This window comes from Alligator sinensis, unplaced genomic scaffold, assembly GCF_000455745.1.
Source record: "Alligator sinensis unplaced genomic scaffold, ASM45574v1 scaffold1298_1, whole genome shotgun sequence".
In the NCBI taxonomy this organism is placed as follows: Eukaryota; Metazoa; Chordata; order Crocodylia; family Alligatoridae; genus Alligator; species Alligator sinensis.
In genome coordinates this window covers 1,532,742-1,548,483 of record NW_005842192.1, presented here as the reverse complement: position 1 = coordinate 1,548,483, position 15,742 = coordinate 1,532,742, and the positions used below count along the sequence as shown (strand labels likewise).

Below are 15,742 nucleotides of genomic sequence, written 5' to 3'. Positions count from 1 at the left end.
TGCACGCTCCGCACAGAAACACTCCTGCCAGGCAAGTCCAGCTCCCTGCCCAGCCTCCAACAGAAGTCACTCTGAACTTCCAGCCCTGAAAACAACCCCCAAACTCAGTGTTAGCTGTGCCTCAAAAGCCACATCGCCCCAGTGTCACAGGGGTGCCATCTCTTCCTTTTACCAGCAGGCATTAGCTACCGGGCCCTTCTCATTACTGCCAAAGGATCTTTGGAGTTTGCCACCCCTTGGAAAGTCCTGACCATTCAGCGTTTGTTTCTATCCCACATCAGGCCATGATCTTTTGCTCAAATTTTGCAGAAAAGTGTTTGGATTTTTCTTTAAGTTTGATGGAAACAAAGACACAACTATTCCTGAATAGCCAATGCATTTGACTCATATCTACTGACAGATTCAAATACTTCATTTTGAAGTCCTTTCAATCCTGAACATCATTTCCCACCCCATTGCAGAGTTGTAGTCATTGAATCAGGTGGCCTCATTTTACCCTACGGGCCTGCCCCATGGCGAGAAAGCCCCTCCAAGGCACCGTACAGAGCTTAGTCTGGGGGAAACTGTATTGCATAAGGAGAGGCGTGGGTCTTCACCCACCCCAACCCACAAGACAAAACAGGGGCCTGAACAAGCCTCCCAGAGAAGCAATGCTGGGACAAAAATACTAACCCATGTTCCCTTTTTAAATCAAGCTAAAAATAAAAGCAGTTTTGCTTCAGTTCCTCCCTGCACCCTGCAAGAACATCAGGGCATGGGCACGCAGCATCTGGAGCAGTTCCCACGCAGCGTAACCCTGAAGCAGACAGACATGCACGCCAGGTAAACTGGTTTAAATCTGCACGGAACAATTCAAAACCAGACGTGGAAAATCGAGTACTATTTCGAAGCAGTTCAAGGTTGCACGTGGACACTGAGCGCTCCATGACACGGGACTGGTCGGGCCTCCGGGCATCCCACAGTGCATTGCTCCTCACCTTACACACACTGCTGTTACTGGCTGCTTTGGGATGTAGCCCCCTCCTCTTTTACTGTTTTGTTGGCAGTTTTTCCCCCCAAGCGCCCTTGCATGGCAGTCAATCACAGGTCTCTTTCTAACAGCCAGCTGGGTCTTCACTCCTTATCCAACCCAGGCCTCTAGGTTCCCACAGCCCCTGGGAACCAAAAAGCACGGATCCAAGCACTGCCCCCTCCCCAAGGCAGGCAGATGCATTGCAGACTTGGGTCATTTGCCAAACTCCCGAAGTTTATTGAACTTGCATTTAGGAAACAATCAGAGAAGTGACAACAGCCCTGGCCACAGGGCTACCATGAAGGGCTGGACTGAGCCCCCTGCCATCGGAGACGCAGCACTTCACACCCCATCCACGGCATTTTGGAATATGTGCGTCCGTACCCAAATGCACAACATGCAGAAAGGTTTAATGGAGAGATGCCCGCTTTTCCCACTGGCAAGTTCCCAACCAGCTCCGGTCCTCCTGTCGGACCTTGCACCCATTCCAGGGGGTGCCCAGGGCAGCGGCCCCATACAGAGGCAGCATCGACTTCCAGCTGCCGTCGTGCTCCTGGTGTGATCATGCGATTGGGACAGCAACCTTCCTCCCCCCTGCTGTCTTCCTCCCCTCCTCCCAAGTCAGCACCCAAGGATGCCCCAGTCTTGCTACACTGCTGCTCCCCATCCCTGACTTACTCTTCTCTCTCACGCTTTCCACCGCCTCTTAGTGGGACAACAGGTCTCCTACCTGCATCCCTTGACAGCCCACTTCTTCCTCTCCCATTTCAGGTGACTGCTCCTTAAATCGCCCTCTGTCCTCAGTGTCCTGACACTGTTTTTTGCACCCTCCAACACCTTCAAACACACTCAAACATTTAGGGATAAGAGATTGGTGCACTTAGTCCTGGCTTCAGATGCCATGTGGTCTTTTGGGTAGTGATCTGGACTGGATCTCAGCACACTTCGGTTCTGTTTAGGGCTGGGCAGGCAGGTTTCCTACCCCACAAGAAACTAAAACTTCAACGTTTCTCTCCGCTGAAATCAGGATGGAAAGTCCAAGCTTCATGTTTGTCTTACCTGGTGAAAAATAAAGGTCAAAATAGAACAATATTTCCTTGACTGATCAGAAGCGAGTCCACTTCTGGTCAACCAAGGCAATATCATTCCATTTTGACCTTTATTTTTTTTAGGCTAATTTTATCTTTTTTATAAAGTTGCGAAGCAACATTACTTTTCCACTTGAAAAGAATGATCCCCACCCCCCACCACCTCCACACCTCACCACCAAAAAGTCCCCAAACCAAACCAAAGAACAGGATGCATTGAACATTTCAAATGATTTCTCAAAACGGAGTTTAAAATGTTTAACTTGGTTCATTTTTGCAAAAGAAATGACCGATTTTTGCAACCACGTTTCAAGACATTACTTTTGTTTTTCCAAGCAGCGAAAGGTATTTCAGGCTATTCTCAACTACCTGCTATTTTAAACCTCTGGACGGTGGTGAGACTTGCAAAGGGAACAGGGAAGACGTGCCTAATATTGTCTAGATTCCCTTCAGTGTTGGAGCTACCTCTTGCTGTATGAACATATCATTTATAGCAGGGGTGTCAAACTCATCCCGGGCCCTGGGTCAGATCCAGACTGAGGGCTCCTCCTGGGTTGGATCTGTGGAGGCCGGAGCAACTGCAATGGGTCCAGATCTAGGGCAGCAGCGTGGGTCTGAGGACAAGCAGCAGCATAGGTGAGGTTGCAGGGGTCCGGCAGTGGGTAGTGGCAACAAGCTGTGGCATGGGTGAGGGGAATAGGGTGGCAATGGGGCAAGTGAAGACTGTATCCGCATGCCCTCACTTACCTTCCCTGCCTCCAAATGTCCAGCTGGGGTCCAGGGATACTCCACTAGACATTTGGGACCCATTGGCTATGCCCCCCTCAAATCCCTGCCAAACAGAATGGGTCCATGAGCTGTATGTTTGCCACCCTGGTTTATACCACGGTGCTTCCTTAACGATCAAGAAAATCCCAGCACTTACGCATGTGGTTGCAGACCTCATGGAAGTTCAGCTCCCAGCCCAAAAAACTGAGAAGAGCTGCCCTGGCACCTAGCGCAGAGCCGGGATTCTTCAACCTCTAGACACTACCTTAAATGCAAATAACCAAGAAACCCTTTCCCCAGTTGGAGAGATGAGAAGATCACGTATAATGAAAATGAAAAACTTCCCTATTGCATCTCAGGATGCCAAATGCTTTGCAGCAGGAAGTCTGTACTTGGTACCAACCAGCATACAGAGGGGACCTCTACAGCTCACGTAGCACTTCCCGAGATCATCTCCTGCTGATTCCTCCTATTTCAAGCCCTAGACATAGACAGCTCAGAGACCTCACCGCTCCAAGTGAACCCAAACTACTGTCCCGGGCTTCCCCCAGCGACAGTCATCTATTCCAGCAGAATCTCTAAGGAAGTTGATTCATAGCACAAGTTCCTCTATTTTTTTTTAGAGCTGTGGGACACATTCTCCTCTTCCCCGGGGGAGGTACCGGGGCTATTAATGTTGCCACGCTGACTCGGCCGCGGAGGAAGTGATTTGCAACATAAACGCTGAAAGGGGCAATGCCAGCTAAGGCTTACAGGAACTATCTATTATAGGTCAGCAGACGGATGTATTAATATACAATATAATTCCAGGAATAACCCTGGATCCAGGGAGCCACTAAATCAGCCGACGCATGCACCGAAGTGGAGAAGAGCAGCCCGCACCAAGTCTTATGCAATGCAGTGACAAAGCCATCGCCCCTGGGTCATCGCTCTTCAAAGCAAAGAACCCTTCCTCCTAACTGCTAACTTCCTTAGCTTCCTCCAAGGTTAGGTTTTATCATGGTACAACTCATGGTGTCACCTCACGCTAGGTTTCTTTTATTTGTTTAAGGCTAGAAACTCCCTAAAGTTCTTTGCAGGAGGCGTCATCTCCCACCATCTATCCACAGTCCTGAATCTTTGCCAGCACGAGGTGGCTTTGTCTCCCTATAAAGGTCAGATCAGCAGCTTAGCAGAGCTAAGTGACACAAGTCCTTTAGCTCGGGCACTGGGCACTCGTGCCTTTGGATCCCAAGGTCCTGGGTTCAATCCCCATACATCGCCCATCAAGGGGCACTGATTGCTGCATTAGCAGAGCCCTAATGCAGGTCATACAGAAGGAAAGCAAGCCTGAGCTGTGAAGTGATCACAGAGTCCTGCTTCTTCACATCTATGAAACAGGCTGTACTAAGGGGACTGTAATAAAGAGTGGATGGTATCAGGCAGAGGGGATAAGATTACAAATCAAAATATGGCCGGGTGCATCCATCTCCTTCCCATGACCCAAATCGCTACTTAGATGGTCTTCCCCATCCTATTCCACCACCTCTTACACTTGGCCAAAACGACTGAAGTGCGATGCACGTGGGAGCATGCCCAATTTGCAAAAGCCCTGAAAATGCCATGGTTTAGAAGCCAGCAACTTGCATGGACCGTGGGATCCCAAGATGACCTCCATCTCTCTCCACACAAACAGCCTCTGATCTCCAGAGCACACCCAGAAATAAAAGCGGTGACTGAAGCTCGAGAAACTATTTACCAGGTTTCTTATTTTAGCCAAACCTGTCTGGTCTGCCCAGCCTTCATCAGTCTAAGACCTGGCTGGAAGCTTCCTAAAACCAACCTGGAGCTCAATGAAGCATAGCTAGATGTCATGAGCCAAAACGATGAGTTTGAGGCTACTTTTTTGCACCAGTTGGTCTATATTCTTGGACAGATCCAGTTTGGTGGATCTGAATCCAAAGATATAGCAAAAAACAAAACAAAACAAAAAAAAAAAAAAAAAAAAACCAACTGCAGTGGATCTGAATCCAAAGATATAGCAAAAAAAAAAAAAACCAGCTGCAGTTTGCATTGGGTTTTAGAGGGCTATTTTTGGTTCATTCCAAAGAAGCACTCGGGAGATTTTGGCTGACTGCTATGAACAGAAATAGCACAGCTCTTCAGAGCTGGACGTGTTATCCTGGCAAAGCTGAAGCCAAAGGGTCGGTGTGACATTGCTAACACAGGGAGTGCTAGACCAGACACGCAATATCCCCCTAGATTGGAGTTAATTGCTGTAAAGCCGACTGAGGGCAGAAGGGATCCTAGCATCGAGTGAATCACACAGGTCTCACCCACTCATTTCCATGAACCCTGCTAGTTTTCTGAGGAAGTCATCCAGTTTTGAACTTCAACTGAAGGCGAATTCAGAGAACAGTCATAACCAGCCTGGGTCATTCTGAAAGTGCTTTTGGAAATCACCTTTGAGGCCCAAAATGGAAATAAAAGGATAGATGGGTTCAACATCGTAGCCTAAGTGCAACTGGTTGCATCTTCTGATGGGACGGTGGAAATCCTAAAGGGAATGCAGTTGGAGAAGCCAAGACTAATCTCTGCAATATTTCCCAGGGCCAGCGCTTAACCCGACTGACTTGATATAGGCTGTGTATGAACATAGCAGGGAGAAGCAGTGTGAAGACTAGAGGCAACCCTCCACTCCCGTTGTGTCCAAGCCAGCCTGATAAGTTCAAACATCCTTATAGAAAAAGCCACATCTCAGCTGACCTGATTACGCTCAATTCAGTGGTCCCGTAACAGGCTGGAGATCTGGCTGTGGTGAAGTTGGGGCAGCAGAGTGAAGTGTGCCAAGCTCAACTTGAAGGTTTGTCTCCAAATTGGGTCACTTGACCTCACCTGGCAATATTTTGTGGGGTCCTACAGGCAGACGGGCAAAGCAACGTGGTAAAACAAACCGAGCGGTGGAGACTCCCAGCTGGGCACGCCAGTACTGCTGAACAACACGTGCTTTCAGGCCCGGCTTGAATATTCGGCCCTTAAAAGCCCCTCTTGACAATTCGAGAGCAGCTTTCCCTCCAAAGGGAAGGAGGGAAGAGCAAGACTGGTTGGAAGGGAGGGACAAGGAAAGAGAGACGAAGAGCCGCTGAGGATTTTCCTCTCATTGAGCAGCTGCTTAATGTGATCTGGGGGAACTATCGAGATACAGCTCTACTCTCCAAAACAGCTGCTCTACTCCCAACCACAGCCAAGGACACACGGAGGCCAGAGGAAATGTTTCAAGGACTCTCTCATGGCGAACATTAAGGGTGGCATTGATACCCCAAATTGGGAAAAACTAACTCGGGACAGGGCTACATGGCAATGCCTTGCAGGAGAAGGTACATCTTCCTTTGAAGAAAACCACCTTGCCCTGGAGGCAGACAAATGCCAGAAATGGAAGGAAAGGAAACAAGACCTGGATATCTGTGGTCTGACCTTTTATCCAACCCCAGCCAGAGAACTGGATCTAGGATCGGCTTTCTTAGCCATCAGTGCGCTCATCTGCAACCCTTTATATGATCCATGGGAGTGAACATCCTTGATCACAAGGGATCGTCGCAGCTGCCACTGCCGAGCATGATCCTTAGGGCTCCTCTGAATCAGCGATGGACTGCAGCGTGAGGTAGGACTGAATCCATGCCCATTAATTAGCTCCTCTGCAGAAATGCTCCAGGTGGGCAGGCTGATTACACACCAAGCACTGAGTAAGCTCCTCCAGGACATGTTCTTGTGGCAAGGCAAAGGAACCGCTGAGCTGTAAATTCACATCCCTGCTTACTTTGCTGTGACATGCCTGAGTAGGCTGGTGCCTGCCTCTTCCCAGGATCTCTGGTCTCTGCCAAGTTGTTATCTATCATGCAGCTCATGCGTCTGCAAGACTGAGACCGTGACTGTGAGACTCAATGGGGTCTAGTGGCACTCATGCACAGCCCATCCACCTCAAGGTCCTCTTGCCAGATATGGAGGTAGGTTGACCTGTCCTGTCTCTGGGACAGAAGCAGCATAGGAGCAATTATTCCCAAGGCAGTTCTCAGCAGAGCTCACCGACTGTGTTGCATTTCCCTTGGGAGCTAATGCATGGGGAACAGTAGCCTGGTGCCTTGAAACGCCACTGCGGGAACATCAAGAGTTAGGCCAGCCACTTCCATAGCTCTCCCTGGGGGTCTGCAACATCTCTACAACCCACCAGTTGAGAGACCCTGTCCTAGCACACAGAGTATTGGGCAGCAGGGTGGATGAGCTGGACTCCGTACTCAACACTGCCACCACCCAGCTGTGCAACCTCTGGCAAGTCGCTTCATCTATATCTGAGGGCCTCTCTACACATGCAGGTAAAGGCGCGATGGCATCTAATGCATGATCCACACAATCACACTTCCTGTCTTGTCACATGTGTCAAGACCCAAAGGTGGCAGATGCTGGGCCCGAGAGTCCTCTCAGTTGCGGGGCTCCCAGCCCTAGAGTCTGAGAGGACTTCCAGCTGCAGGGGAAGACCCTGTTACAGGTACAAATTAAAGCTTGATAGCAACCAGCTATCAAATTTCTACACATTTTAAAGGCCTAACTTCATAGCTGGTTGGAGCTTTTTGTGGCGTGATAAGGTGCGTATATACATATTAAGTTGACTTACAATAAGGCGGATTAAAATAAGGCAGATCAAGTTAAGCCACATTGGAGCATACACATGTACAACTCCTTGACATGGTGGCAGCCATCTTGTGAACTAAGTCAACTCAACTAATGTGACTCAAGATAATACACCTTAGAGGTGTATTATCTTGCACTGCATGTATGTCGACTTTGCTCCACGTACGTGCGGACACTCTGACAGTTAAGCTGACTTTAAAAAGCGGCTTAACAGTCAGAAAGTTAGCATGTATGTATGCACCCATAGGTATTTTGCATGTGTAGCTGGTCTGGAGGTAACTGCATAATTAAACAGTTAATTTTGCAATACCTGCCATGCATAGAGGGGGCACTAATCTACTTAGATGGCAAGCCACTCAAAGCCTCCCTCTTACTATGCATTTCTGCAGTGCCCAGGGCAGGTCCCAGTCTCAGCTGGTTTCCCTCCATTAGATTTATGAGAACTTCAGCACAGAGCACAGGATAAACAAGTTCAAGGAGCAACTTCTTTAGATAACAGCAATAGTAAGCACTTATCTTCTAGCGCCCCAGCTCCTGGAAACAAACAATGAGACAGGAAGCAATAAAGCTAGATAAGACTAAGATACACCTTATGTACCATAAACACATTGCCCCAATTCAGAGCAACGAATCTCTTCTACAGTAACCTACCTAACTGCAGGACTTGCTGAAAGGAAAACAGATAAGGAAATGATGCATTTCTTTCGGAGCCTGCTGGAGCTAGAGCTGTACAGGAAGCTAGACACATTGACTGCTTTCCTATGGCAGCTGGAAGATCTCCATTTCATAGGGGAGGATTATTTCTTCCTCACCCAAGGAAACAACATGGATAGCATCACATCCATTCAGCCTTGGGGTCCCAACGTGAATGGCCAGATACCCATTTATAGCCACCTTGGGCTTCTATAGACATGCAGCGAGGCTGCTCCTTTGTGCTGCAAATCCAGCATGTTGGAGCAGACTCGATTAATCAAGTCTGCTGGAGCACAGAAATTAATGTGCTCCAGCAGCCTCCGGCATCATGTGTATCGGTGTCTCTGTGCTGAAAAATGGCGGTGGAGATGCTTTAACCTAAAACTCATTTAATAAGCTTTAGTTCAAAGTGCCCCACCACCATTTTTCAGTGCGGGGATGCTGATACATGTGACACTCAGGTGCTTTTAATTAGCATGACTCGTTAATTAAAGCCCCCCCCCCCTCCTGGAGCACATCTATAAATGCCCATTGACTGTAGAGCCATAAGGAAGCACCTTTTCTGCTCTGCTACAGTGTCCCATGACTGTGGGGATTGAATCTGCAAGCAACAGAAATGATGATTTGGCTAATAAGTGCCTTAGAGAGCCCGTGCCTGGGAAGCAAATTTTCACTCTTTGACAAAATTATTACAGATTCCCCCATTCCCTACCCACAGCAAAATGCTTTATCAGATGGCTGCAGTGTCACTTCAGCTTTCACACTTCTGGGAAATGAATATCCCCTTGAGGTCAAGAAGGGATAGGACAGAGAGGCATGCCCCACAGATACTGCCCCGTGGGGCTAGGCTCCACTCCCCACTTCTGGTTGCCTGCCTCAAATGCAACCCCCATCCTTCATGAACCTCCGGAGGCACCAGATCAGTTATGGGAATGTTGGAGGACTCGGTAGCCTTAAGCACCACTAAGCTACACAGCTATGAGGACACACTTTTGACCTATTCTCTCATGAAGGCACCAACCCTTCTGGAGAATATATATGTATATCAGGTACTTATATTTTATATCTATCTATCTATATAGATACATATACAGCTGTGTGTGTGTGTGTGTGTGTAGATATATCGTGAGAGGGTGGCATACAGCCACGGGGCAGGGCACGGGGGGTGACCATGGTGTGGGGAGCACTCACTGGGTGCAGGGAGCGCCCCTGGGGTGTGGTGCAGGGGGCATGGCGCATGGCCGCAAGTGGGGGGTGGCGTGTGCCATGGAGTGGGGAGCAGCCATGGCTGGGGGGCACCTGCCAGCTGTGGCCACGCGGCGTGGAGTGGTGCAGGGCACACAGGGATGCGTGACGCATGACCACGGGGCATGGTGCAGGGAGTGGCCATAGTGTGGGGGCGCAGGGAACAACCACCAGCTGCGGCTGTGTGGCATGGACAGCAGCCCCAGGGTGTGGCACAGGGCATGCGGGAGGCATGGTGTGCAGCCATGGGCCGTGGCGTGGAGAGCAGCCATGGTGCAGGTACTGGCTGCAGGCTGTGCCCATGTGGTGCAGGAAATGGCCCTGGGGTTTGGTGCATGGCTGCGCTGGGGTGTGGTGTGTGACCATGGGCCATGCTGCAGGAAGTGGCCACAGTGCAAAGAATGCCCACTGGCTGTGGCTGTGTGCCATGAGTAGCAGTCCCGGGGTGTGGCGCGGGGCACACAGGGGGCATGCTGCATGGCCATGGGGCAGGGCACGAGGAGTAAACACAGCACAATGACTGCCCGCAAGCTGTGCCCGCATGGCGCGGGGACCGGCTCCAGGGTGTGGTGTGGAGCGTGCGGGGGGTGGCATAGTGCATGGGGGGGGGTGCTACGTGGGAGTGTGGAGGGGGTGGTGCATGGGCACAGGGCATGGTGGGGGGGCAGCCATGGCTGGGGGAGTGGCTGCTGGCTGCAGCCATGTGGCACAGAGAGCAGCCCCAGAGTGTGGTGCTGGGTGCGAGGGGCGGACACGGTGGGGAGAGCATCTGCCAGCTGTGTGGCATGGGGCACGGCCCTGGGGTGTGGCGCAGGGCATGTGTGGGAGTGTGGTGTGCGACTGTAGGGTGCTGCACAGGGAGCAGGCATGGGGGGCATGCCTCATCCCATGGCCAGCGGGCACTCCTGTGCTGACTCCCCATGTGGCACCCTGTGGCTGCGTGCCCCATGCCCAGCACCCCCACCCCGCATGCCTAGCATGCCCCCACCATGCCCAGTCCACCCCGCAGCCACAGCTGGCAGTCACTCTGCACAGGGGAGAGGGGGTGGGGACGTGGCTGTAGGGTGCTGCGTGGGGAGCGGGCATGGGGGTGCACCCCACCCACCTCGTGGCCATAAGTTGCATCTGGTGGGTGCTGCCCACATGCCCCAACACCAGCTCTGCACACATGCACCATGCCCTCCCCCCCTGCACGCCCCGTGGCCACAGCCAGCAGGCATTCCTTGTGCAGGGGGCATGGCTTGTGGCCACGTGGTGGGGGGCACGGGAGGTGCTCCGCATGGGAGCTTCCCATGCCCAGGGCCACAGCTGGCGGGCGATTCATGCACAGGAGGGCCGTGCGCAGGCTGCACCTAGCACTCGCTCTCGGTGGGGCAGTCGTGGCTGTAGGGTGCCGCACGGGGTGCAGCCAGCGGGCACTGCCTGCTCACTCCATGCCTGCTCCCTATGCGGCACCCTGTGGCCACGGGCCACATCCCCCCCTCCCCTCGCCTGTCCTGCCCCCTGCGCAGCGGATCACACCCTGGACCCCAGTGCCTCCACCTCTGTCCATGTCTATCCATCTGTAAGGCTCCGGGTGGTGTATGCACCATTGGCCCAGAGCGTGACAGACAGATAGACACACAGCCAGAAGTGCTACAACTTTTATTATATTAGAATCTCTCTCTCGATAGATAGATAGATAGATCTATGAAAGAACCGACCCTTCTGGAAAATATACATATATCAGGCATTCGTATTATATATATCTATATATGCCCGATTGGGACAGCCAGCTGAATGGCCCCCAAATGTGATTTAAATAACACAGTCTAGCCCTTGCAGAAAGTGAACACTAGCCCCCGCAGCATCAGATGTCTGCCTTACCATGGTTTATGTCATCAGCCCGAAACCCAGCGGGAGCAGGGGAGAGGTTGTCGCTGGAAGCTGCCCGTTCCAACTTTTCAGCTGCTTTATGGAGTAGGTTTGAAATAAAATTAAAAAAAAAAGGAAGGTGCACTGAAAAAAACATTCCTGGTTGGCATGGAAGCTGCAGGCAGGCTGCCAGATCCTGGCAGGCAGCTGCATTAATGTTTAAACAAGCAACTTTACACTGAAGTTGCTTTTAAAAAAACCCCAACCATACAGAATTTAAAGAGAAACTGTGTCTACAGGACGAACAGAACAGGTACATGCCTGAATGGATGCTGTGGACATCAAGAGAAGGAAGCCTGGGGTCTGGGGTCCAGGCAAGTTACCCTCATTGGAGAGAGGGGGACTTGAGTTACAGGAAAAGCTAAGTGATTTGCCCATGGTCACACAAAAAGCCTGTGGCAGGGAAAGCACAACAAGGGTCTCGTGGCATCAGCCAAGATCTACTTGCCAGGCAACCCTCCTCTATTTCTCTTGATGCCCTTCAGTAATATTTATAGTGTACAGATGTGGGCTGTTGTTTTGCACCAGCTGGAGGGCTCCAAAAATTCTGACGGGAGGTTTCTCCACCCGCGAACTGAGATGCATCAAAAAAAATAAAATCAAAGACATTTAGTGGAGACTAAATTCAAGGGGGCAAAGGCAGGGCTTAAAACTGGCTCGTCTTCTAGATGGCTTCATGGTAGGCCACCTCCCGAGGAGATGTTTGATAGGAAAGAGGAAGGAGGTAGCAAGTCTTCTCCATTATCCTTCCATATAGAAAGCTGCTTTCCCAGCATCTCCAAACAGGATTTTATCAAAGCCATAGCACACACTGAAACACGTGATGCCATGAAAATTTCGAGACTGCAAAGGAAGAACTTGAAAGAGATCCAACAGTTGACTTCAGAGCCTCATGGCAAACCAAAAAACCCATGTTTAAAAATCTCATGGTTTGGGGAGCCCCGGTTCCCTGTTTGGCTGTGTGGATGGGCAGTATTTCCCCCCCATGCCCCTCACTGCAAGGAGATCGGCGGATGTGATAGACCACAGCTTCAGCAAGGCTTTTCCCACTAACTCCCACAAACCTTCTCAATAACTAGGTAAGGACACATCATCTGGATGAAAATACTGTAAGGTAGATACCTAACTAGGTGGATCATCATGCTCAACAAATAGTCATCAATGGCTCTGTATCTAGGTGGGAGGGGGTCTTTCCTGAATCTGATATTGTTTAATTGATCTTCATTAATCGATATTGATCTTCATTCATTATTTGGAGGATACGATTGAGCGAGCACTTAGCAAATTCACGGCTGCCTCCAAGCTGGGTGGAGTTGCAGACCCCCTGCAGAGCAGGGCTAGGATCCAGAATGACCTGGCTAGACTGAAAAAAGAAATGGTTCTTAGTTAACTAGATGAGATAAAAAAAAACAACAAGTGCAAAGTCCTACACTTGGGACAGAATAATTGCTTGCACCAACACAGACTAGGGAATGACTGGCTGGGCGGCAGCGCTGCCGAGTAGGACCTGGTGATCACAGCAGGCTGCAAAAAGGTCCCCGACATTGGACTGTGTTACCAGAAGTGTCACTTGCAAAACAATGGCACCGGCTCCTCCTGCTCGATTCAACAGCGGTAAAGCCCCACCTGGGGTACCAAGACCAATTCTTGGCCCCATGCTTCAAGAAGGATGGGGACAGATTGGAAAGCGTCCAGTGGAGAGCAACAAAAATGATTAGTGGGGGCTGGGAACCTAGATTTATGAGGAAAGGCTGAAAGAGCTGGGGTTATTTAGTGTGGAGGAGCGATTTGATAATAGTATTCAAATACGGGAAGGACAATTACAGAGAGGATGGAGATGGGGGTTTCTTTGGGGCCGCAAATTAGGATTAGGAGCAATGGTTGCAAGAAGAAATTTAGGTTGGAGACTAGGAGGAACTTTCTGACTCTGACAGTGGAACAGGCTGCCTAGAGATGTGGAAACTCAACCCCTAAGAGCAGGTTACACAGATACGTGGGCTGGGATAGCTTACATCTCAGGTTTTGTTAGTCTACAAGGTGCAAAACTACCCTGCCGTCTGGGATGGATTAGTCTGGGATGGTCCTGCCTTGAGCAGGGGCCTGGGTTAGATGACCTTGTAAAGTCCCTTTCCTATGATCAAGAATAGAGGCAGCACTGACTAGCAAACCAGCTTCACAGTATATTTTGTTCAGTTTGAGGGACTTTAGGTTAGAGACCTAACCCAGGAAATATTCCCCCCCCAAATTGGAAGAGATTCATCGCGTGTACTCTGCTCGTGTTAACCTGCTCTCACTTTGTCTTGGCACCTGGCATCACGTCTAAATGGAGCAATATTTTTGCCAGATTGAACAGATTCTCACGAGAAGGTCTGTGGCTGGGGCTGGTCGATGAGTAGCAAGAGGACAGGGCTCCCGTCTCATCCCAGAAAGTCTACCCATTTTCCAGTCATTGTAGTAGCAGGTTCAGTCCCCTACAATGCTCCTGAGAGAGTTTCTCGCTGGAGAAACGCAAGCTGTCCTGCAAACAGCCTTTATATGCCATAAACTCGACACCGATAGTCATCCATTACATTCACCCCACGGACTCGAATGGTATAGAGTTATTACCTGTGACAAACATAGAAAAGATCAATTAACACAAACTCTAATGAACAGACTGGGATGTTAGCTGTTACAGGGTTTTGGAAAGAGAAGTAGGACTCCCTAAGGTCAGTAAGGATTTAATCCACGTAGAGGTTCACAAATGATGGCCAACTTCGTTGGCACTAAATGAGGTTTTTTGGGGGGTGCTATATTTTTACTAGACCAACCATACAGTTGGGAGAGATGTTAGACAAGCAGCCAGGTGCAAAGTGCCCTTCTTCAGGTCTGGAAAAGAAGCAAAGTACAGCTTAAACTAAATACCAGATGCAAAACATGGCTTGCGTTTCACTCCATACATAATCGAAAACAGCCACTTACAGGAGTGAAGGAGGGCTGTAAACTAGGAGTTATCAGAAGGAGCGTTAAAGCAAAAAGTTCAGGATTTCCTGCCTCAACGCTGCCATCTTACGTTTTCTCTTGGTAGGACCGGGACATCCCCGAATCCAGCAGCTCTGCTTTTCCAGCACAGTGAACCCACGGGCTATTAAACTAGGCCTCTCTGTAGATCCAGAGCAGTGGTGTTGCCAACTGAATGGGAAACAGGAGCACTAGTTGAATTTAATTGCTAGTTTTCTCCAATACCACTGTATACGGGCACATATCCTATGCATTTTCCCTGTAGCCACAGAGCGGGACTAGGATCAATGGCCTCAAACTACAGCAGAGGAAATTTAGGCTGGAGATTAGGAAGAACTTTCTCATTATGATTATACAATCACTAAAGCAGACCCATTAGCAGCCCAGCTTCATCTGGATGCTCTTTAAATTCACTGTCTAGGGAAGTCTCGCCTTTCTGCTCGATCCCCAGTGAGACCCTTGCACAGATCATTTTGCAGGTGACAGAAGTGGCTGGACCAGCTCTATTTTTGGCTTTTATTCTACCCAGGGGAGCACTCAAACACCAGCAAACTCTCCCTCTGCCTGAAGAAGGGTGTTTGTGGCTGAAAGCTTGCAAAGAACAATTTTTCCAGCTATTCAGTTGGTCTAATAAAAGATAACACATTTACTCAAAGGACCACGTCTGCCCACGTCCTTAGACCAACACAGCTACAACCAACAACCCTAGAATGGCTCTGACACTCGGCCTACATCCCCGTTCCTTGTGTTACCATGCTCTTGCTCCAACAAGAAGGGCATGGTCTTACTCAGATGATAGCCAAGCACAACCAGAAGAAAGCTACAAGAAGGCAGAAGACAGTTGCCTCAAGTATGTAGGAAGATAAACCTGAAGAAGCAAGTGAGGCCCAGAGAAGCTGACCAACAAAAAAATTTCAAATATTTCAACAGAGAGCATGAGGCTATTGATTTCTGCTCAAGTTCTCAACCTCCTTAGACTCGAGGCATCCCAGAAAATGCCAGCTTTGAGTTTTCACTCTCTTTCCTTTCCCCCCTCTATGGAAAAATAGCAATTCTTCTGCTGCAAAAAACCTCCAAGCCCACAAGGTCAGATGGTTTTGGCACACTGGATTCCTATCGGAAAATTCTGGGTTTATCTTGTGCATCAGTTTCCATCCATTTCCATCTTCCATGTCTCCACTGTATCCTCGGCATAACATGGCATGATAATCTCCAACTTCACTGTCCTGGAACGGGCCAAGGTACCCAGTATGTCCATGATCCCGAGACAGAGACATCTCTGCTGGTTAGGACATGTGAATCATATCAGTGATGGCCAAATCGCCAAGGACATATTCTACGGTGAGCTGGCCACCAG

General features: G+C 49.8%; 1 protein-coding gene across 3 annotated transcripts in view; it reads right to left on the bottom strand.

Annotated features, from left to right (window-relative positions):
- The window catches only part of ALS2CL (ALS2 C-terminal like), a 62,591-nt gene extending 51,155 nt beyond the window's left edge, over positions 1–11,436 (bottom strand). For all 3 annotated transcript variants that reach the window (XM_025207353.1, XM_025207358.1, XM_025207354.1), the window contains exon 1: positions 11,338–11,436. In XM_025207353.1, the coding sequence (XP_025063138.1) occupies positions 11,338–11,340 (3 nt within the window). In that variant the 5' untranslated portion in view covers positions 11,341–11,436. The remainder of the gene's footprint in view (positions 1–11,337) is intronic.
- Positions 11,437–15,742: the final 4,306 nt, after the last annotated feature.